Consider the following 23,726-nt stretch of genomic DNA (forward strand, 5'->3'; position numbering starts at 1 on the left):
ACAAGTTGCTGTCATATGCATGTGCAGGTATATACTGCAAAAGTGTGGGTATGGGATGGATGCCCCATCATTGGCTCATCTGTCTATTTATATACCAAGCTAATATCTTTGGAAGGAACCAGCAGACAAAGTGGTCTTGCACACAAAGCTACATTGTGCATCAATGTAACATTGATACCAGACTACTATGCCACATCCTCAAGTTAATCTTGATTTCTTGTTAATTAAAAACTAGCTTTGAATTTAGATGTATGTTGTGTATTAATAAGTCATAAAAAGGAATGAGCACATATAATACATTTGTGTAAAAATATTACTGTGTATTATATGTAGTGGTTAGCTCCATGAACTATGTGATAATTTTTGCAGAGAGTTTGGTGTTTGTAATTGTGGATGCAGAGAACTCGGCACCTGATGCACACAACATGGCTGCCAGTCTTACTTCTCAGGCTGCTCAGCTGGATGTGGTGAGTAGTGCTGGAAGACAATTTACCTCTGTGGTTTTGCATCATTGTAACATGTTTAGCATGTAGTTTCTTGAATTTTGTTGTACATTGAAGATTAAGAAGAGGTCAAGAATGCTGGGCATATCTCCAAAATGGTCAAGAATTGCAAGTAGGATGTTAAGAGCTAGGTTACCATGTTGATCAGTGAGGGAATAAGGTTGATATCAGAAACAGAGTAGTCTGACGGGGTGACATTTTTGGTCCCTGCACATTTTACATTCCTAAAACAATTAATTAACATTTTCAGGTTATATAGGAAATGCAGTATATCTAAGTAAACCATGTATAGCTCATGAGCAAAGACAAACTGTCTGTGTTGCAGCCTGTTGTAATCTACAATGCATCCAGGGAGTGGCCAGATGTGGGTTCCTGGACCTACTTTGCAATGTTAGATAGGTAAGAGGTTTTAAGTCTTTCACCATTATCTGATATTGAATTACACACATGTTAAAGTAGCACTTAAACATCTTCATATATGGAAGCCTTGTCTGTATATAGGGATAGGTGAGCATAGAGTAAGTAGCAAAGCATAATGATGTGAGAGTGGATAGGAAATAAGGTTTGGCTAAGATATCTGATTATTAACAGTTTTACATCTTACAAATTTGCATCTAACATAATTTTTGGACCTCTACCTATATTCATATCTAATGAGTGAGTTTCCAGGCATACTGGCTACCCCTAAGTGAATGCATGACATTATCCTAGAGGATGTTACTGATGGAGGCTAAAATTCCAGATATATGAGTGTTTTCAAAACCTAGAAAGATCTGGACGTATAGCAACCCTGTATGTACAGTATATATATAATGTGTGTGTGTGTGTGTGCACATGTGCATGTGTGCGTGTGTGCACAAGCATTACTGAAAGTAATCATAATGCTATGATATGTATAGCTTCTATTATGCTTGTATTATGTATGAATAGTTAACAAATTTTAGTTCCTTTATAATGTTTTGCCAGACTGGACAGTAAGCATGGGAACAGCAAGAGCTGGATAGTGTTTGTTGGCAAACATACCTCAGTAAGGATGGCTAACCTGCTGCAAGTGCTCCACACCAAGGAATCTTCACAGGTACTGAGGAATATTTTTAAAATCAGGAACAAAGGTCCACAGGCAAGGAATGAGATTTGTAAGTAGAAAGCTGATAATGAAGAAAGCTAAAGTTATTTCTTCGGATGTAATGTTATGAAGCATTGTATATACAGTATATAATGTATATACAGTATGTTTAGGAAATTTGTCTCTTGTAATAGTGTTATGTGTAGCAAGATAAAAAGCAGAGAAGCAGGAAGGAGAGAGAGAGAGAGAGAGAGAAAGCCACATTGTCTTAGGAACCCATTATATGGATTTGTTTGAAATGTAAGGGAAGTGAATTAAAGTTGTAGGTAAGTACTGAGAGGTTTATATAACATTGTGGTAGTAAGATTGCTTCTGAATAAAGTGTGCTGTTCAAGTCCTTTATGTCTTCAGCTGGTGTTCATGGGCCGGGGTCTACAGGATCAAGAGGAAACCATCATCCACCACTTTGCTCATGTGGATCCAAAGCAACCCTTCCTTTACCCAGATGTCAGAGCTGGCATGATCCTTTCAGGGCCACTCATCACCAGGTAACTCTCTGACATTGTATATGATTCATAAGAGGTCAAGTGTGTACATGTATGTGAAATCCATACAGGTAGTCCTCGATTTATACAAATTCAGTTATACGGTGTCCGAAAATAGGGGTTATTCGTCACATTATACGAATTCCTCAGAATTATACGGTTTCAAGAAAGTAAAAATTTGCGTGGCAATTTAGTTCAGAATTGCATGCCAAGCAGCCTCATTGTTTACCTACACGTGGTTGTGGCAACATCTCCCTCTCTCATGCCCAGTGTTTACCATGGCTCCCAAGCACCCTTCTGCATCTCCAGCTGGCGGTGATACGCCCAAGAGAGCAAGGAAGACATATACACTGGAGCGAGCCTTCACAGTAGCAAACTTGTCTGAGTGTATGGACTTGTTGGCGCAGTCAATGAAAATTCTCGAAGAAAATTACCCAAATATTGAAAGAAGCACCGCTGTCATCAGAGGGTCATGGAAAAAATGACATGCTATGAGGTTCTTCTCAAAGAAAAACAACAAAAGAAAAAACAGTAATCGATAACAAGCTTTTCAGACCGCACACACCAAGTCAAGTAACAGAATCGAAGACAGACAACGACAATGGTGACACATCAGAGGAAGAAGGTACTAATAAAATAATTTTGTGTTTAAACATTTCCCTTTTTCATAGTAATTTTTATGTCTTTGTAAGTTTATTAATAAAAGCATTAATAAGCATAATAGAAATGTGTTTAATGCAAAATGCATACGTACAGTGAAAGATTATTTTATTTTGAACACATTCTTCAAAGTCTAGTGGTGATGGTGGCAGTGGTGGTGGTGGTGGTGGTGGTGGTAGTAGTAGTAGTGGTGCGAGGATGCCCCTGAAGCCTCGCCCTCCTGTTCAACCAAAGGACGAAGTGGATGGGAGTCACGCTCATGAGGATCGCGTGGCTGCTTGATGGAAAGGGGCTGGAGGTACTGTACAAAGCTCAAGTCCGCTCTTTTATACTAAACAAAAAAGTCTAGGGAGTTTGGTATTCATTCCTTTCTTTATACAATTTTTACTTTATACGGTCCCTTCTGGAACGCATCTACCGTATAAATCGAGGACTACCTGTAGTTACAATATGTGGTCAATCACCTACAAGTACGTTCGTCCCTTTCTCACTTCCTACACTTTTGAAATTCCCTCTAGCTATACTAACTATTTTTATTGAAGTGTCCAGCATGTATCAGCAGTTTTCTGCCATTCTGACACGAGTAAGCCACTATAGACACCAACTCCCTCCCAACTCAACACCACTTCCTGTTGCCCCGCCCTTTCACATACCTGAGCCCTTCTCGTGTCTCTGACTCTGAGCACAAAGCTGCCTCATGTTCCTCGTCTTTCTGCTCCATTTGCTGATCAAATACATATTCAGGGTTGGCATCATTATGATCAATGCTGATATGACTGATTTGATCAGCAATATCTTCTTGAAAAAATAATTGCTCATTGATTTCAGTGGAAGTTAGAGATTGGAGATGCTTGCGTGGAAGTTAAAGATTTGAGACGCTTGGCACAAAGTTTAGGGATGCAGTGATGTCATGGCAGGGGCCAGTTCTTTTGGCTAAAATGGTTCACTTTAAGAGTGCCATGCTTTTGTTTGCCATGAATATTGGAACCCTAGGCAAAGGATCTGATATTGATGATGAGAACTGTAGATGTACAATTTATTCCTCCTTCATATTGGATCAAGGAAAGGTTGCAATTTGGTACAGTATGATGTGAAATGCTATGACTAACCACAGTGTTTCATCTCAGACTAGCCAAGAAGTGGGTAGATTTGAAGACAAAGGCAGCCAGAGAAATTAACATTGATGCTTCTCATGAGTTTGCAAGCTTTGTAAAGTCAGCAGGCATAGAGTTGACCACAGACCCAGCCTTTTGTGTGAAGGATGAGGAGCACTGTGCCATTATATACTCCCCACCAACTAAATGTGTAAGTTTGCTTTGTTGTGATATTTACAGTGTATGATATTATGAACCCCTTTTGTATCATTATTAATATGGTGAAGTGTAGGGTGGGTGGGATCCATGGCCATAAGGACCAAGTTCAGTAAGACATAGGGCACTACAAAGGAAGTATACCTGCATCTTGTGTGGGCCAAGGATAAGGTGTAGGAAATGGTCCAATTATGAAGGGACTATGGGACTAATAGTGAATGATGTCTATATTAGTGTGTGGTATTTTGTCTCATAAACAATTTCTATTGATTTGATATTGAACCCATAACAAGCACAAATCTCACACATGTGCATGTGTGCAAACTGTTATGCTCTCTTTAACTACTTCATCTTTTATCAGTAAAATGTTTCTACCTCTGATCTTAAGCCTTTTTAATGGTTCTCAGGGCAAAGCTGTAGATGTGAACAAGATCCATTTTGCTATCAAGAGTTGGCACCAGAACCACAATAAGCGACTGCCTATCTTGTATGGCACTTGGCTGAAGCAAGTCACTAACTATGCCATTTATAGTGATGTTGAAGGTAACCCTCTAATCATGTTTTATAGAATATATATATATATATATATATATATATATATATATATATATATATATATATATATATATATATATATATATATATATATATATATATATATATATATATATATATATATATATATATATATATATATATATATATATATATATATATAGCTTATAGTCTTCATTATTGGGTGTATAATGAGTCTAAGCAATCCCCTTTATAAGCCAAAGATGGCACAGGGCAAAATATTAATGCATATTCTCAAAATATAAACAATTGCACACTAAAAACTACCGGTTCGATTTCTCCCGGCCGCATTTTCCTTACTGGGGTAAATTGAACCAAAAAGTGAGTGTTAATTGTGAGAAAACGAAACTAAATAAAGTATTGCTGATGAAATCATGTTAAAGTAGAGGTAAAACACTCTTTAATCATCAATTTGGAGGAGGATAGTTAGCCGCGTCTGACCGCCACAACAAAGTTCGCCGAAACCGCTGATTTGGTAAACAAACTTTGCCGCACTTTTTTTTTGGCTACGATTCAGTGCTTTCAGTCATATAATTGTAATTTCTTTCCTGTATCAATTTTTTTTTTATCAAACCTGCACAAGAAATGTGAAAATAGTTACTTTCTATCGTGAAATGCTCAAAACTTCAAAAAGAAATTTATATATGAATTTATTGTAAATAAGAATGAGGCGGTCTGAATTGTACTGGTTCGTTGGTGGTCCAATTTTCCCCGGTCGACACTATTTACTTTTTAAAAGGGTACTTTTTTAATTTATCTATAATTGAATTTCATTCTTTAGTATTATCATGATCCATGTATCTTTCTCAAATTCTATACCATTCTTCACAGTAGTTATCATTTACAAGAAAGGTTTAATTTATTATTAGTTTTCTTCATCAGCAACAAGTTTTACAGTTCTTCACTCTCATAATTTTTAGAAAATAATTCATAATAATTTTTCCAGACTCATCTTATGGAACAGTGTCACTTGGAGTGCCGAACACTGAACAAGGACACTGTGGCAAGACAGTGGCAATAATCAAACATGCATCCCAAATGGAAGGGCTGCACTGGTTATTCATAGCAGATGATGACACACTCCTCAGGTAGCTGAAGGGTACCTACCAAATCACTTTTGTTTTTGTTATTTATGAACCAAACTTCATCAAATTGGTAAACTTTGGAGCTTCCTGCCTGCTTCTTATTTTCCTCTTATCTGTGACAGAGTCTTTCAAAGTTCCAAGACATTTCTTTGATAATAGATATTCCTTTTTGGGCACTTTTTAATGGTTATTTTCATCTCCTTTGTTGCCCTTGGCCAAAATCCTTGTTGCATGAAAAAAGCAGCATATTTGATTGTGGAAATGATGACTTTCAGTATTAGGGAATTGAGTGAACTGCTGGCCTGCCACGATCACACTCAGCCAGTGGCACTTGGAGAGAGATATGGATATGCAGCAGCTTTTCCTCATGGTTATGATTATATAACTGGTGGAGGAGGCATGGTCTTCAGTAAACCACTGGTGAGTTAGCTATTAACTTTTCATCATGATCAGATGAATTTATATATCTATTTACCTGATTAATCCACATCAAGACTTATGGCCAGTTACATATAAAACATATTCATTAATCCACATCAAGACTTTTATGGCCAGTTACATATAAAACATATTCATTAAATATATATTTTGTCTTTTTGTAAATGTCATTTTTGCTTTTTATTTTAAGGTGGAAATGTTGGCAAGCCCTGGTGTGTGTGAGTGTCCCAGCAATGATACACCAGATGACATGTTTCTGGGCATATGTCTCCGCATCCTTGGTGTTCCCATCACACACTCTTCTGCTTTTCACCAGGTATGTTTCTTTTCTGTTTCTCACTCTCACTGTAGCTCTCTCACTGGCTCCCTGGCTTGCTTTAGCTCTCTCTCTCTCTCTCTCTCTCTCTCTCTCTCTCTCTCTCTCTCTCTCTCTCTCTCTCTCTCTCTCTCTCTCTCTCTCTCTCTCTCTCTCATTCCTCTTTCTCCAGCTCTCAGTCTCACCAACCTGTACATAATGGGAAACATGGAAGGGGAGAAGGAAATAGCAGTTGTAAAGACAGACATTAATTACATATTTTGGGTGTTTACATAAAACTGATAATGAGAGGAAGGAATAATAATACTTAATTTATTGTATGTAACTTGGGTACAACAATACATCACAGCAAACCTCACCTCTTTGTACACAGGTGTGTGTAGAATTTCATTTCATTAATAGTTTATTATCGATGGAGAGAGATGGGGAGAGGAGATGTGGGAGGAATAGGAGGGGAAGAGATGGAGGAATGGGAGGGGGAGATGTGGGAGGAATGCAAGGGGATGGGGGGATGTGGGAGGGGAAGAGATGGGGTAGAATGGGAAGGGAAGAGATGGGGAGAAATGGGAGGGAAGAGATGGGGGATGGGAGGGAAGAGATGAAGAAATGGGGGGAAGAGATGGGGAGAAATGGGTGGGTGGGAATGGGAGGGAAGAGATGGGGAGAAATGGGGGAATGAGAGGGAAGAGATGGGGGATGGGAGGGGATAAATGGGGGGATGGGAGGGAAGAGATGGGGAGAAATGGGTGGGTGGGAATGGGAGGGAAGAGATGTGGGAGAAATGGGGGGGGAATGAGAGGGAAGGAATGGGAGAGAGAGATTCATGAGTGAAAGAAGTTGGTGAATATGTATGTGGATGTCAAAAGGAATAATGGAATCTGATACATAAATGGGAATGAAGAAAACAAGATGTGAAATGAAAGAGAGATATTGTGTGTGTGTGTGGGGGAGCAGTGCATATGTTTGTGTGTACATTAATCAGTTTCTCCTTCCATTCAGGCTCGTCCCATGGACTATCCTGTGGGTAGGTTGGAAGGAGAATGGCCTGTCTCCTTTCATAAATTTTGGATGGTGGATCCTTATCTTGTATTTTCCCATTGGCTCCAACCCAGACCTTCCACTCACCCTACAGATGAACTGTAGGGTGAATGTTGCTGCTGCATTTCATGGTCAATCAAGGTTTATAATAACTGACAAAAACTGCCAAGATATTAATTCTCAGCACAGATTTAGATAAGTCAGTCATGGTTTGTTTGGGGACTGAGAACCCAGATGATAAAATGATCCTAATGTGTATCAAAATTAGAGGGACTACCATAATACATGATTTGTACAACATTGCTAGATCATCAAATCACATCAGCACCACCTCTTGTGATATACTCAGTCCATGTCAAAATAACTATTCATTCAAGTAAGGGAATCTGCCTGGAGAGTATTGGAGGCTGGGAGAACATGCACCTGTTGGGCCTTGCTAAAGTTGTACACCTGACCAGGGCTGAAGGGCTGCAGGCGAGGCACTGATGAAGCACTCCCGACATGCTCCATCTTCCTCCCACCCTCTGTCAACACATTTTGTAATGAGCTTAAATATGTTATTTTGTTATTTTATGACACATAATTGTAATTTTAAAATTAAAATAGTATGTCATGCAAACATTTTCTTTCACTTAATATTCCCTGATAATGCATTGATCACAGATTTTACAAAGATTAGATTGTTTTTATCTATATTATATTTAGTGGTGTTGTTCCTGAACACTACAAGAATGAAAAGCACAATACTGAGGGAATAATCAGAATAATGCTCTCATTAGTAAAGCTCAAAACACAGGATGTCCAGTGAGTTAAAGCACATTAATCTTAAAAATCCTATGCAAAAGCAAATGCAGATTCATAGAACAATAAAATTTGACAATTTAGAAAGAATACTACAGAATGTAATGGGGCATTAACAGGAGTGGTAGTAACACCAGACTATTGTCATGAGGCTGGTGAGTAGCCATGTATGTTTGTTTATAAAGATTGTACATAAACATTATCACTTATGCTGCATGGTCCCACTCAAGAAGCCATCCAAGGAGGGAAAGAGAGAGAGGCAGAGGCCTACCCATGTGAGTAACTCCAACAACAAACAATTTACATATTTTCTTGCAAAATAAAGTATAACTCAGCATATATGTGTACAATATTTTTAACTGCACTTTAACTCATGGGACACTTTGCATATCACAAAAGGATGAAATTTTCTACATATCACAATAAGAAAAAAAAAGTAAGAAAAAAAATAAACCATTACCTCTGGATGTACTGTGCTTTGAGTCAGCAGGGATGTATTTGGACAGCCTTACAGAGGGCAAAGGAAGGAATCCACCTGCCAAGGGCATCACATCCATGGTCACACTTTGACGCACAGCTCCCTCCAGTGTCAGCACTCCTGAAAGGTATAACCTATAAATAGTGAGCCAGAGTTCAGGCTGGAGATCATGTGAGTGTGAGCCACAACTCAGGCTACCAATACAATATACATTCAGTAACCAAGTGTGATGCTTTGGAAAAAGTCACAGGCAAATACTGACCACGGAAATCATGAAGATATATATGAGAATTTAAGGAGCAAAAGAGAGGAAAAAATTTGAAGTGAAACTAATATTGACTCAACACCAGGAAACATTGTCTGGAAACAAAATTTATAAATTGTTTGCAAATTGTTTCTAAAAGAAACGAAATGCCAGTAAAAGATGACTTACCTGCCGTGCGTCCACACACAGCCCACATGGTCTGATCTGCCAGGACTTCATACATGATGGAATGTTGGTGAGTGGTAGTCCCAGGCTCAGCCCGATTCCCAGGAGGGCTGGTGGGCCCAACTTGTTGGAGGACAATGTGCAAGTGGCACATATTCCCTGCTCGACACAGCTCAGACCCCTTGCTGGGCTCCACTCGAGCTCGGATGGTGTACAGTGTCTGTGAAAGAGGAATTTGATGTCTGGTGCTTTGTTTCATGAATAATAAGGCAAGGGAGCATGTATTAAAAAGTTGATTTGAAAGCTTAGAAACTTGTCTCTTCTTTCTTTTTCTAAATAATATATATATATATATATATATATATATATATATATATATATATATATATATATATATATATATATATATATATATATATATATATATATATGCTGAACAGCGCTTCACACATATACTCTTCAAGTATGCCTTCAGGTGCTATAGGTCATAACATAAAAAAAATAAATAAATAAAATAATGAAAAAATAGATAGATTAATAAATATATAGATAAATACATCCTCATTTCTCAAGTACTTTTTTTTAATCACACCTAAAACTCATAAATAATTGACTACAATAAAAAAAAAAGAAAGCCATAAAGACCAAGAAAGCCATAGACCATTTTTTTTTTTTTTTTTTTTTTTTTTGTCCTGGTCTTTAGCACCTATAAGTAATTTGAAGAGTATTGGAAGTGCTGTTAAGCTTCCACCCATTAGTGGCACTGGCAATTCCATCTATAGTGGTACCTATATTAGGGCCCATATCACAACCCAAGTGTATCTTTGGTGTAACCACCTAGAACTTGGGTATCATGGTGACATGTAGGTAACTTTAAACAACTCGACAAATCACAAAGTTTCAAGGTCGTACCGAGTGGGATTTGAACCTACGCGTGGACATCTGCCCAATCTCACGCTCACCACCTTATCCACTAGGCCACCCCCTCCCTTAACTCCCTAACTGTTACAGACCTCACCTTGTAATCATGCAAGTCAAGGGTTGAGGTATAGATGCGAGGATGGTTAGGACCAGAACCATCAGGTGACTCCTGAGGTTGGTACATAACTGAAAATTCCAGTTTAACCACAGGTGTTCCCTCCTGCTGGTGGTCCACCTCTAATTCCCACATGTAACTGGCAGCCTGGTCTGAGCACACCACCTGTGTTCAAACATGCAAACATGTATTTTAGTAAATCAAATCTTTGATCACTCATCCATAATCATGTATCAGTCACTCAAGAAGTCAAAGATATAAAGCAAACTTATAGAAAAGAAAAGCTAAGATATGAGGCAAACAAGAAGAAAACTGGGGATTAAGTTTGATTAATGCCAATAAAATGTTAACAGCAACTATCAGTCTCTACTAGAACAGTTGCAGTACAAGCTTACCAGTCAAATTGTTGACAGATTATTGGAATTTATATCAACACTAACAAATTATCAAGTACAAATCCTTCACAAGTTAAAGTTTGTGACCTCGTTTTTGTGATACAAAGTGCCACAAGATCTAAGTTCCACAAATCTTTTAAAGGTATCCCAAATTCTTTAGAAATTACTTTAACTTTCTTTCTAAATTTTTGTAAGTACATACCTTTTCTGAAATTTACTGATTCCCTTGTGAATACTATTTCCTCAAGTGTCTCCTCAGCAACCGAATGACACAAATGACTCACCAGTGTCTGTGAGGTGTGATGTAAAGGTTTGAGCTGGACTTGCTGCTCCTGGTGTGGATCTAATACCTTCAGTGATGCTTGAGTTAGCTCCATTGGATGGCCCACCAAGCCAGTCACAGTCATCTGTCAACACATACAGAAATAACACCTTAGAAAATATCTATCAATTTATTCATCATGATGTCGGTCATTTACAGTTCTCTATTTCATCATAAGTTTCATTCATGTTCACTCTAGCCCTCTCTATTTTCCTGTGTCTAATATTCTAATGCATACACTGGCTACTTGAATTTTGTGTTTGCTTTCATTTGGAAAACTTGTACAGAACTACTGAATGATGGCAGTAATGTCTTCTAAGGTTAAAGCAAAGTTCCTTTCTTATTATTGCACATCAATAAATACTAAAGATATGTCACCAAGTTCCATAACTTGAATATATTTTTATGCGAGTTTGTATATGATGCTTCTAGCGAAAAGTTTAAACTAAGTTCCTAGGAGTGTAATTCTCACCTGTAAAAACTTGGAGGTATTAGCAGTGTGTAACTTGTGGGAGGACATGAAGGGAGGGATGAAGTGCACATCCACATCTTGTCGTTGCTCCACTAATGTGCTGCTGATGCTGACCTGCACAACCACCAGTGCCACCACTCATCAGAATTATTATTGCTATCACATATAATCATATTTTTCTGCCATAACAATAAAATCATATTGTATATAATACTTTGTAATAAAAAAATTTTTTAGTATATAGTCTTCCTAGGTTGCTTTTGGATCTCTGTGTTATCTTACCATGTGTTCAATGGTTGCTGCATCCCGCTGAGGGCCCAGCTCAGCCAGAACTATGAGTGGGCTGCTGACTGAAGAGAAAGGTGCTACTTCTGATAGCTGTATTTCTACCTCCCTTTCTAGTGAGCCTTCTTTCTCTTCATCTTCCTCCTTCACTTGTCTTCTCATTGTAAGACCTCGAGAACTACGCAGCTTCACCACAGTCCCCTAATGCAGCATAATACTTATCAATGCTTGTAGGATTTCCTTCCCAATATGTGGCCAAAAGCTACACAAAGTACACATCAAAGATCTAGGTAATGATACTTTTCATGACAAGTGGGACCAAGAAACCATTCATGCATATTTTTGTTCTATAAATAAAAGCTGGATCTAAAAGTTATATATATATATATATATATATATATATATATATATATATATATATATATATATATATATATATATATATATATATATATATATATATATATATATACTTGTGAGTTATTTATAGCTGAGAGACAGGGCAATACATACCTTACTAATGCTACAGCTGCCACTGTGTACAGTGAGTACCATCTCTTGGGTCACCCCAGCTAGCAGGTCCCTGCTTCCCTTGCCTAGACTAATCCTGGGACTCTCACTCACTACTTCCAGGGTGAGGGGTGGCCCTCCTACACTCCATCGACCACACACAAACTCTACTTGCTCTAAGGCCAGCACCACTTGGCTGGCAGAGTATTTTCCTTTTTTTTCTACCTGGGAATGAAAGTGTGGCTTAATTACAAATCTTACTGATAAAAGTACCATACATTTCAGCAAACAAGACAAGTATCAAATAAGGTGATCCACAAATGTCAGTCTGAAATTAGTGGTTTTAACTGATATTGGTGGTATAGGATGACAACCACACTACTAAACTATCTGTAGTGGTGTTTGGGTCAGTAAGCACCAAAAAACAACTGAGATGATGGTATATCAGTACAATGAATAAAACACCTTGAAAGTATTACTAGTAACAAGGTACCACCATCTTCAAGTGCAAAACTAAACCTAAAATAAAATTCCTATCAGGTGTTTTTGTACATTTTCATGAAAAGATGAATGCTGTCTGTGTATATCAGGCTGTCAGCTGTAATCTGCTCCTATATATCATGATTCTTTCGATTATAATTGGGAGAATATTCACACATCCTCCTGCTTTATTCATTTGTATACAATCAGAAATATGTTTCAGTGCATTTTCTCAAAACAAATTTCCATTTTACTGTGTCTGACATCCCCTAAAGTTGTAATACAATACAATAGTATTTTGCACAAAATTTAAAGGTCATGTTTTTTGTATCTGACGTATTTTCTTGTTTTTTTTAATGAGGATTCAAGTGTTGTCTTGTACAGTGAAATATGCTATAACTTGACTGATCATAAATCAGACTTATTCTTAAATAAATATACATTAAATTTTGAGAAAAATTCTAATATATACCTGGTATTGAATTATAAACACATCACTCTTCTAAACATACCTTTGTATGAAGAATTATGGTGTTTGGCCCTGGTCGAATGATCACATCCCTGGCAGAAAGACTGTCCTTCTGTTCCTCCTTCACAATGTTTCTGTCAACCTTGTACAGTCCACCCTGGCTGTCTCTTCGTCTGCACAGCAATAAAAATATTTCAGTAAATGAAACAGACAAAATGCTTTAACTCTACAGAGACCAAGATGAAATGAGATTTAGGAGTGGAGCTAATTCATGAAGACATTATTAACTAGCACTGGCCTACACTAATGCTCCTGGCCAGACTTTCATTATCATAATTTGAAGAGGCATACCTATGTCTCTTCTACCTAAGTCAATTCAGAAAACTAGTAGATAATAATATACAAGATACTCAAACCCTCATTAACTTACCTTAAGACCTTGTGAGAGTTAGGACAGGTGACAGAGGCTGAAGAGAGGGACTTGTCTTGCTTGTACTCTAAGTGAAGGGTCATGGGCAGAGACTGGATCATGGGATTCATTCTATTGCCCTCTGCTTCAGAGTTCTCTGAAGGACCACTACTGCTGCTACTACTGCTACTGCTGGTGCTTGTGCTGTTGCTACTAGTTGTGCTACTACTAGTGCTGCTGCTAGTGCTGCTGGTGCTGTGTTCTGTGTCAACAGTACTGCTCCCACTGCTGCTGAAAAGAAAGACAACTCAAATTTTGCATCATCAATGACAGAATTAGTCCTTGATAACAACAGCTGGTGAACAGTCAGTACTGGAAGTAGTGGAAGGGAAATGGCTGACAATATCACTTATATGTATAATTAAAAATGAGTTTCCCTCAAGTCCAATACAAAGGATAGAAATACAAGATTTTTCACATTAATTTGGTCTATGAATTCTTTGAATTCCATTAATCCCTTCAGTACAATGATACATTATTCCCCTATGTAACCGTCTGATCACACAACAAACAAATCATTCTCATGCTTTTTATGCATTGAGAATTTAAAATCCCATTTTCTGATACAGACAGAACAGAGTATCTTTTGTATACCTCAATCACTCAGATATCTGGCTCCACTCCTTTCACTCATTAGACAACCATAAAACAATAAATAATTTCAACATCACCCATATGACAACTCCCTTTACTGGCAGTGGGGGATGAGTCTTTGATGGTGATACAAGTTTGTCTGTCTTCCATATATCATGAATAATCTTCCTGACAGTAGTAAGAATGATTAGATAAACAGATAAATAGAATAAACAAATGAAAAACAATATACTATATAGAGATAAATTGATAAATAAAGTAAATCAATAAATAATAGAAAATCCAGTTACTTAAAATACATACATTTGACCAAATCGTACATTTTCCCACACCTTCATACATGCAATAATTCAAGGAGACTTTCCAAATAACAGTGATGATAATGATGATGTATGACACTCCATAGATGCATAGACAGATACAGACCTGTGAGGTGTAGCTGCACTCTGTGTCTTGCCACCTCCTTGCTGATTCTTTGCTTCAGAGTCAGCAATGCGGCGACCAGAGACAGACTCATTCTCATCGCCCCAATGGTGCAGTGACACATGAACTGAGGTGCAGCTGTACACAAGAAACAACACACGTAAAATATTCTTTTGATAATGTGAAAGATTTTTTTATCAAACTTCTGAATTGTGCAGTGTATTGTAACCCTCAGAGTGATTTCCAAGCATTTACCACATCCCCAAATAATTTCCCCCTACTTCTCAAACCTTCTACCTCTTGTAGTACATATTTGACTTGTATATTCCTGTACTAGAGCTTTTCTTTTTAAAACTTCATGTGATGCACACTCTTTGGTTTAGTTGTTCACTTTCCTATAGTCACATTTACACATCACATTTTTATGAAAAAAATATGGAAGGAAGTAAACTTACTGAAAAAAGATACTTCAATGAGATGGTGAATTAAAGCAACTGTCACAATAAGAAAGTACCAAAAAGGATAAGTAATATCATAAACAAACATGATAGTCAATGATCAACACTTCCAACTATAATATTTCAAGCAAATTTCCTCAGTGTTCTAAACCCTGAAAAATTGAGTTAAGTTACTTTTATGTCTTAGATTTAATGTGCATTAGAGATTTCATAAAATGCAATCAAGAAATGCAATACCTCAACCACCCACCATATGTCCTGGGGTAATTTGCTTAGGACTGAGAGCTCCACCTCCACCTCAGCCCCCAAGATAATGCGGCCCTCAGATACCAGATTCAGGCTTCCCACCTCCAGGATTCGTTCACTAGGTATCAGTACTGGAAGCCCTTGGTCATTGAAAAAAAAAAAAAAAAAAAAAAAATTAACCACTTCATGTTTGAGGTTTAAAAAACACATATTGCTGATATATGGTGTAGGCCCACAAGAAGTGACCATCTCCCTCCCTCCCTCCCTCTCCCTCTCTCTCTCTCTACATAAAAGACATACATCTGCTAACCACACTCTTCAGTACAAAGTTACTTAGGTAAGAATTGGAGCTTTTGGAACAGATTAGAATTATTGACATCATTTACTATAGGGAAAACAGTTTTTTATTTCAACCAATCCGGTCTTCAAACAGACCTCTGGAACACACTGTATTCAAGTTCCAAAGGTCCACCGTATTAGACTCTGTATACAGTAAATGCAAAGAATGAGAATTGCATTCCTACAGAAAAAAACACTTGTTTCAAGTATACATATAAAAATAAGTCAGTAGTACTACTATTTTTCAGAATTATACAAGTAAATATTCAACAGATAATGGATATTATGAATCATATAAACAAAGGAAACAGTTACCTTCTTTCACTTCTTCTACAGCCTCCATCATTTTATTAAAGTGCGTGTCCCTCAGCTCATTCCCAAGCACACGGCTACCTGCCAGCTGGGCACATGTCCTCACATACCTGGTAAGTAAGGTAATAAATAGGGTTCCTTACATCAGTTTCTTTACATCACTTGACACTTTGCCTCAAGTCTAGTACTACAGTCAGCACTAAATGACTTAAGAACTCCTGCTAACATGAGTCACATTGCACAAACTGGCAACTTGACCCTTTTCATAAGTTTTTTCAAAACAAAGAACAACAGATTCAATGTTTGACATATTGATATAAAAAAGAATTATCTTCTGTGCCTGCCCCTTGCTTCAGCTAACAAAACAGCTGTTTGTTCTGAACAGTGTTCTATTGATTAACAGGTGATGCCTGGAAAATATGCATGCCATGATTTCATAGTACAAGTGTTAGTTTCCAGGGCTTAAGACAGTCAGTGAGAAGAGAGGGTTTAATAAGATGAAAAACTTTCTTATATCAGTATGTCAAATGCTTAATCTGCTATTCTATGCTTTGAAATACATTAATAGCTAATTTAATCTGATATGTAAATATTTTCTCCTGACCAATATTTTCAGATCAAGAAGGAGAACTGCCAATTTGAGCATTGTGAAGCTTACAATAGCAAGAGTTCTAAAATTGTCTGGTGCTAAATGAACTCACAGCACAGTTGTTGCTTTACCTTTCTAAGTCACTGGTGGCCAAGTAACATTCAGCAAGCTGTAACTGTGTTTGAGTAGCCAACAGTTGCCATCCCTCCTCCAGGAATACTGTCAGCTGGTCAGTGAGGAATGTTGCAGCCTTCTGAGGTTCACCTTGTGCCATGTAAAAGCTGGCTAGGTCTCGGCCTATAAGCCTGGCAGATCGAATCCTTCCAATGTGTTTATAGGTGCTGATGGCAACCTCAGACAGATCCTAAAGTCATGATGTTAAATCAGCAATCAAATATGAGCTATTCCTCTAGAAACAACTATGTATTATTACAAACTCTGATATATTCCAGATTTTATTAGTAAATCTGTGGAAGTGGAAAAACAAAATAGATAGATGAATAAGAAAGAAAAAATGTATAGAATAAAACAAAATTGCACAAGAAAACAAGACATGAAAAATATACAAATATACAACAGTGATACCAGTTCTCTACCATAATTTGTTCCTAGAGGTGTTTGCAATCAAGTCTGATCATGAATCAAAACGACTATTCTCATTGAAATTAATAATAAAATAATTAATCCATTCCTGAATCCTTTACAGTAGTAATTCAAGAATAAATTCCTATATAAAAAATAATGAACACTTAAATCTTACAATGAATGAATGAATGAATAAATAAATAAATAAAAAGGAAGACAAAATATATATGAATACCAGGTTCACTGTATCTATATTGAGGACGACTGATGGTACAAAAGAAAGATGAAGGTGAAGGATTATGTTTGGAGGGAAACACCAGATCAACTAGAGTGTTCAATATACCACATTCAACTTGCAGAAAGAATCAAACTATAAATGCCAATCTTACTTTCATGTTAGAACTTGATTTCTTCCATTCCCTATAAAGTGATTCTATTTCATTTTCTTTTCACTTTGTTACCAATTTTAGAACTGAGATTGTTTGGTAATTGATATTTTTTGTTTGCAAACTTTGTTATTTCATTAAAAAAATTCAGAGGTATTCAGCAATTATGTTTGTTGTATATCATTTACAGTATAAATAAATGGCATGTTTTGCAAATTTCCTATAATGTTTAAATTGCCTCCCTGAAGATTTCCTAACTCAATTAAATCCAGAATGGCATGAAATAATTGATACCATAACATGCCATTAATTCTCTACATTTGTTTTCTAATCCAAAATTAATAAAACTTTCCTGTAACATTTTCTCTTCCAATGCAATTTATTTTTTACTGAGTTACAGCTCATCCATTATTCTTGATCATTCTTGATTTCATAACTACAAAAAAATATCTACTTCAAGGCATATCAAAGTTCATTATTTATGTTAAAGAATAAGACTAATTCCATAAGGTCTGTGTCTGCTTTTCAAAAATGTCAACTTTCAAATGAAATATGACAATACTGAACTGGGGAGCAACGACTCACCAGAAAGTGCTTCTTAAAGGCCTGAGGAGAGGAGAGGGAGTCCTTGAGGCGGGTCATGGGTGACTCTCGGGGAGGCTCCTCATGGCTATGTGGATCATTACCCATCCCACACACCAGAGAGATGACAGTGTGTAGCTGAGTGCTGCTTGTTGCACTGCCTGGCATCAGTCCACACAAGACTCCCAATTCCTGTAACTAAAAGACAAAATATTCTAATTATTACATAGAACATCTATGTTTACAAAGTAAACATACTCTAATATGCATATTCTAAAAAATATGCCAAAGGATGAACAAAACATTAAAATGAACAGTGATTACAAAGAATGGCATGGGCACACACAATTGAGAACACTCTTGGATCTTCTATTTGAATGATTGGAAACACTATGAACAAGTTATTTTCTTACTATTTTTGTCCCCTTTGCCAGTCTCTCAGAGATTTACAGAAAGAAAAAAAAAGAAAGGAAAAAAAAAAAAAACACGAAAGTCTGTCTACCTTGTCCCTCGCATATGCCCAAAGTGGAGCGGTATGGAGTGCATGAGCATCAGTTGTGTGATAGCGGTGCAGGGCATCTGTCACCTCAAGGCAAGACAGTACACCCCAACAGGCCACACCTCCAGGTGCTACATTCACATCCAGAATATTCAGTTCCCCTACTGTATTCTGAAGAAAGGTGAGGGCACGTGAAGCCACCTGTAAAAATCATTATGTTAAAAATAACAGCAAAAAATTTCCTTTCTGTTAAGAAGACATCTACAGTATTTTAATGCAGTATTGTTGTAATATGCATTTCTCTCAGTTCAAATTCCTGGCACATGTCTATATCTTGGTCTTGTCATCTAGATCACACTAAAGATGTAATAATATAGATAATGAAAACAACATCCTGTCCAACACTTGCCTCCCAGGGCTTATTGAGGTGCATGAGGAGGGCACACTGACGCTGGAACAAGTAATTGCGAAACTCCAGTAAGGTGACTTCCTTGGAGCGGATCTTGGCCTGCACTGTGGTGTCCAGTTCTGGGGTGAGATGCAGTCCCTCCCACCGTTCACATGGCTGGCTGAATGTGCTCAGCCATCTTGGGGAATCTGTAGATACATCAATGACACCAATGCTACTGACTAAAATATGCCAAAGATGTTAGCTTTATTCCAATTACGTGATCTATTACATACAATTATTAATTCTGTTACTAGTGATAATATTTATAAAAATGCCAACAACAACAATTTCACTTCTTAAAACCCATCATAATTACTAATGCAACTCCATACTGCTGCTGCTCTTCAAACATCACTATAACTAAGCCATAACTATTACTAACCATTAAATACCACTATCATGAACCACTGAATTCCATCACTACTATAGATGTCAATCAGAGACGATGATCATCAACAACACTTTATAAAAACAACTAATAACACCTTCAACTCCACATTTCACGGCAACCATGATGCCATAAAATATATCAACCACCACCACTGCTACCACTCTATACATGCCAGTCAATACTGTCACTGTCTTCACCAATAGTCACACTCATAAGTAACATCTTCCAGTACCCTCCTATCTATTCAGTCAATAAATTTCATATCATCCCATCACTACCCACCAAAACTATAACCAACATGAATACTTAGATATACTGGAAGACAGAAACAAAACATTCAAATACCTCCAGCAGCTGAATTCACCACAAACTGAGTGAAGAGAGCATCCAGCTCATCATACTGGACCAATGCCTCGTCATAAAGTGCCAGAAGCTGAAAGACGTGGGCCAGCTCCTCTTGAAGCAGAAAGTACCAGCAGAAAGACCATGACTTCTCTGTTCGTCTCTCTCGCTCCGCCCTCATGCTCTCCTCAAACCTGACATAATGGCAATCATCTCCACCCATTAGATTGGATTAACACTTACATGGGAAAGCATGAATACATGACATCAATGAAATATAAAGTATAACACTCAAAGAAAAACACATCTCATAATAAAACAAGTATCTATAAGATAAATCATTCCCATCAACATATGACCAAGAGTAGCAGATAAAATAAAATATATGTGTGAGAGGATGGGTAGCAAAACATCCTCAATCTGTTCCTTTCAGTTATTTTATGACACTGAAAACCCAGTGGCAATCTTCTTTTAACCAAAAAATTAAACAAAGTGATAAAAGAAAATGCATCTTAATGTGAAAACACAGACATCTACTTATTAGTCCTTAAAACTTCAGCATTTAAACAAACTTGGCTTTTCCTCTACGTACAATTCTGAACAAAAGAAATAGCTCACCTGTTCAGGGCACGGTTGTAAGCCACCATGAGCAGGTGGCGCATCTTAGTGAGGAGCGTCTGCCAGGACTCCAGAGAACGCGAGTCAGTCTTGAGGGGGTCCACAAGTGACACACACCTGCAGATGTTTTAAGCATACATATCCAGCTAAGCAAAAAAACAGCAAGATGGTTCAGGTGGTAATGAATCTGACTACAATGCAGAATGTTCCATTCCACATTTAAATCTCTAACTACATACATAAGGGAATCTTGGATACCTGCCTACTAAGTTCGTTCAGTCTTGAATGGTACTGGCCAGCAAAAGGATGCTACCACCCCATGGACACATCAGTATGGCAAGATTTCATTAGCCTAGATATTGCATACTAGGTAATGTAACAAATGAAAATTCAATACAATATATATTCATACAATAGTTTTTTTCTTTATTTTTATAAGAGCTCACTGGAAAAAGGGCAACAAAATTTTTGATAAAAAAAGCCCACTTAAATGTCAATTCCTAGAAGAATACTAAATGGAATGATCATATAGTCCGGATGTAGTATGTATGTTAGTATACGAGTACATAGGTGTAACATGACTTTTTAGCTATAATGCTGCAAGAAAAATGTAATTAATGTTATCATTATTACTATCATTATTATTGCACTCACACTCACCTTTCTGGCTGCTTGCTGCCAAAGTCATTCTTAATCTTGTCAAGGACAGTGGTGCGAGGAAGGAGTTTATTGCCCTTTCGTGTGTCAGGAGTCTCCAGCAGCACCACCATCCAGTCAGTGATGCCATGCTGTTTGAGGGCCAGTGCCCACGACTGAAGGCTGTCACGTGTTGTATTCTTGTATGCCTCTACATCCTGCATCACCAACACAGTAAATGTTAACTCGCAAATCAATTATTCATCATGAAAGACAACATTATCTCTACCTGTTTATTTTCTATAATATATTGTATTAATTTTCTATCATACATCATTACCAATAAAATTCTAAGTAGGCTTACAGAGCAGTCTGTCCAGTAGGTGTGGAAGATGGGTTGACCCAGGATGGTGCGGGGCGTCTCTTTCACTAGACATTCCTCAAAGAAAGGAACAAAGTCCACCTCTACATGAACACATCTGTTTGGTAAAGCAAAACAGTGCAGAAAAAAGGATTTGCCTTGCAAGTTCTGAAAAATTCATTAAAGTATGTTTTCATACAAATGCCATGGTTAACATCAGGATATATTTCCATCCTAAAAAGTCACAATATTAACAATCTGGGCACCTAGAGACACTAGCTTTGAAGAGACAAAAACAAAGGATTAGTGCCATCTAAGAAAGGCTGAGTAAATCTAAAATGAAATTATAGTTACATTACATCATGTGGTAGGAAAAATACTTTCTTGGAATAAATGACTTGCCACTAAACTACTACTTGCTCTACATTGAGCATCATTACAATAACTATCTGTTGTCCAATAATTGTTTATTCCCGTGTTAGCTATTTATAAGTTATTATGAGATTTCTTTGTTATTGCGACCAGCTATGTTGAGCACCCACCTGGAGGGTCGACCATATGACCTACGCCATTCCACACTTTCTTGGGGAAGACCTGTCACTAGACCCGTCTGCAGCCCACTGAAGAGACTGTTGTCCCCAGCATCTGTTGAACAATATAGTAAAAGATGAAGGAAAAAATACCAAACTCATCACACTATCTAGCCTATCTTAACTTAATCTATCTAACTTAACCTAACCTAACAAACATAATCTAGTTAAGGTGACACCTACAACTGATAAACATCCACCGCAGACTAAATCAACTTACCAGACCTAATTAAACTGACCTAACCTATCCAAACTGGCAAAACTAAGAAATCAATATGACATTATCATCTTACTTCTCTTATTAAATCTGGCAATACACTGGAATAGTTGAGATGACACCTACAGTAGGCAGAAAGCTTCCTTAGACCAATTCAAATGTTTCACATTAAGTTGTTTCTCAGTCCACAGGATGAAAAAAATCACTCTAATTTGTTAAATGAATTATGTTTTTTATTGATCACTGTGATTAACTTTACACTTGCTCAACAGATGTAACATATGCACACACACACAAACATCCCTTCACCACCATACCTCAGTACCCGCGTGTCCATCACTTTCCAGCATTGGCATGGCAGCGAGTGAGCTCGTTACCACCCAAAAAAATTATAAAAGTTGTATGTAGTCCCCTCAATTTGTCTGCGTTAAGTTAAGTTAGGTAAGAGTCCTTATGGGGCATCATCCCTAACAAGGACCAGTTTACAACTTACGGACTTGCAATAATATAAGGATAAAAAACCAAGCCCAACAGATCAGTAAGCAGGTCTAATAAGCAACAGTAACATAGACAGGCTCTAAATGCTATGTAGAATTCAGAGTAACAAGAACATTCATGACAAATAAAATAAGACTGGTTCAGGATACTTTCTATACTCAATACTGTTTCCATTTTGCTCCCTCATTCCTGATGGCAGAGAGAGAGAGAGAGAGAGAGAGAGAGAGAGAGAGAGAGAGAGAGAGAGAGAGAGAGAGGAATCAGTCACTAAACACCTGCCAACTTTTCCAACACTCACAGGTGACAATCGGCCGTCTGTTCATGGTGTCTGCGGCGGCGTTACCACTCCCTCCCGTTCCTCAGACACGCCTCCTTACAGCTGCATCCTGACAGTCTCGAGGTGGCACCAGGTCAGCAAAGGGCCAGGCAGGGACAGGCACACTATCACCAGTTAACAAGCACCTCAGCACTCAGCACCGCCCACTCCTCGTGACAGACGGCCAGTCTTCTCTTTGCTCGGTCCCTTCTGCCACTTTCCAAAGAAAACATCACATCTTCCACTGCGGCGCTCTTTTGTCACATAAAACTGACATTTACACACATATCCATTTTTTCCTATTTATGGTGTATTGTGATCGCCGCTAATGAATTAGTAGTGTAGTGCATGGTTAGCACATTCGGCTCTCAACTGAGAAAGCCTGGGTTTGAGTTCGGACGGGGCGAGGCAAATGGGCGAGCTTCTTTTATGAGAGGGTTGGTTGTATGTAAGTTAAAGCATGTGTCTCATAATGACTACTGGAGGGTGGCAGGTTGACATTTCACAGGTCATGTTTTCTTATCTCTGCCACCAGTGTCCACAACCTATAGGTCTGCTAGTGTTTTAGGTAGAGAGCTATATAGGTCTATGTATGCAAATCGGCCTATC

General features: G+C 37.7%; 2 protein-coding genes across 5 annotated transcripts in view; one reads left to right on the top strand and one right to left on the bottom strand.

Moving 5' to 3' along the window:
• LOC123520539 (beta-1,3-glucosyltransferase-like) overlaps window positions 1-8,156 on the top strand; it is an 11,410-nt gene extending 3,254 nt beyond the window's left edge. For 2 of the 3 annotated variants that reach the window (XM_045282886.1, XM_045282885.1), the window contains exons 4-13: window positions 370-467; window positions 829-902; window positions 1,470-1,581; window positions 1,981-2,117; window positions 3,902-4,079; window positions 4,492-4,627; window positions 5,607-5,748; window positions 6,021-6,165; window positions 6,374-6,499; window positions 7,499-8,156. In XM_045282886.1, coding sequence (XP_045138821.1) covers window positions 370-467; window positions 829-902; window positions 1,470-1,581; window positions 1,981-2,117; window positions 3,902-4,079; window positions 4,492-4,627; window positions 5,607-5,748; window positions 6,021-6,165; window positions 6,374-6,499; window positions 7,499-7,642 — 1,292 coding nt within the window. In that variant the 3' untranslated portion in view covers window positions 7,643-8,156. Of the gene's footprint in view, window positions 1-369; window positions 468-828; window positions 903-1,469; window positions 1,582-1,980; window positions 2,118-3,901; window positions 4,080-4,491; window positions 4,628-5,606; window positions 5,760-6,020; window positions 6,166-6,373; window positions 6,500-7,498 lie in introns of those variants that run through there. The other variant, XM_045282887.1, reaches the window with a different exon arrangement.
• On the bottom strand, window positions 6,798-23,326 carry LOC123520536 (trafficking protein particle complex subunit 10-like). 2 transcript variants are annotated; one of them, XM_045282882.1, is made up of 23 exons: window positions 23,100-23,326; window positions 22,039-22,141; window positions 21,500-21,614; window positions 21,160-21,353; window positions 20,500-20,616; window positions 19,885-20,075; window positions 19,107-19,294; window positions 18,701-18,898; window positions 18,202-18,396; window positions 16,777-17,009; window positions 16,060-16,166; window positions 15,410-15,545; window positions 14,705-14,839; window positions 13,646-13,912; window positions 13,259-13,388; window positions 12,270-12,491; window positions 11,754-11,957; window positions 11,472-11,585; window positions 10,962-11,084; window positions 10,265-10,447; window positions 9,250-9,466; window positions 8,799-8,936; window positions 6,798-8,061 (listed from the first exon to the last, which is right to left on the bottom strand). In XM_045282882.1, the coding sequence occupies exons 1-23, from the start codon at window positions 23,122-23,124 to the stop codon at window positions 7,910-7,912; spliced, it is 3,687 nt and encodes a 1,228-aa protein (XP_045138817.1). In that variant the 5' UTR covers window positions 23,125-23,326; the 3' UTR covers window positions 6,798-7,909. The 2 variants fall into 2 exon arrangements, with proteins under 2 accessions (XP_045138817.1, XP_045138816.1); XM_045282881.1 differs by having other exon boundaries at window positions 13,646-13,915.
• Window positions 23,327-23,726: the final 400 nt, after the last annotated feature.

Source organism: Portunus trituberculatus, chromosome 47 (genome assembly GCF_017591435.1).
Source record: "Portunus trituberculatus isolate SZX2019 chromosome 47, ASM1759143v1, whole genome shotgun sequence".
Lineage (NCBI taxonomy): Eukaryota > Metazoa > Arthropoda > Malacostraca > Decapoda > Portunidae > Portunus > Portunus trituberculatus.

What these genes read in the sequence shown, in the direction of transcription:
- LOC123520536 (XM_045282881.1), bottom strand. Translation starts at nt 23,124, where the DNA reads ATGAACAGACGGCCGATTGTCACCT. An exon ending in CAGCAACCATTGAACACATG is followed by an intron (nt 11,586 to 11,753) that starts GTAAGATAACAC and finishes GTGGTTGTGCAG; the next exon opens with GTCAGCATCAGCAGCACATT. An exon ending in TGTGTGTGGACGCACGGCAG is followed by an intron (nt 8,937 to 9,249) that starts GTAAGTCATCTT and finishes TATACCTTTCAG; the next exon opens with GAGTGCTGACACTGGAGGGA.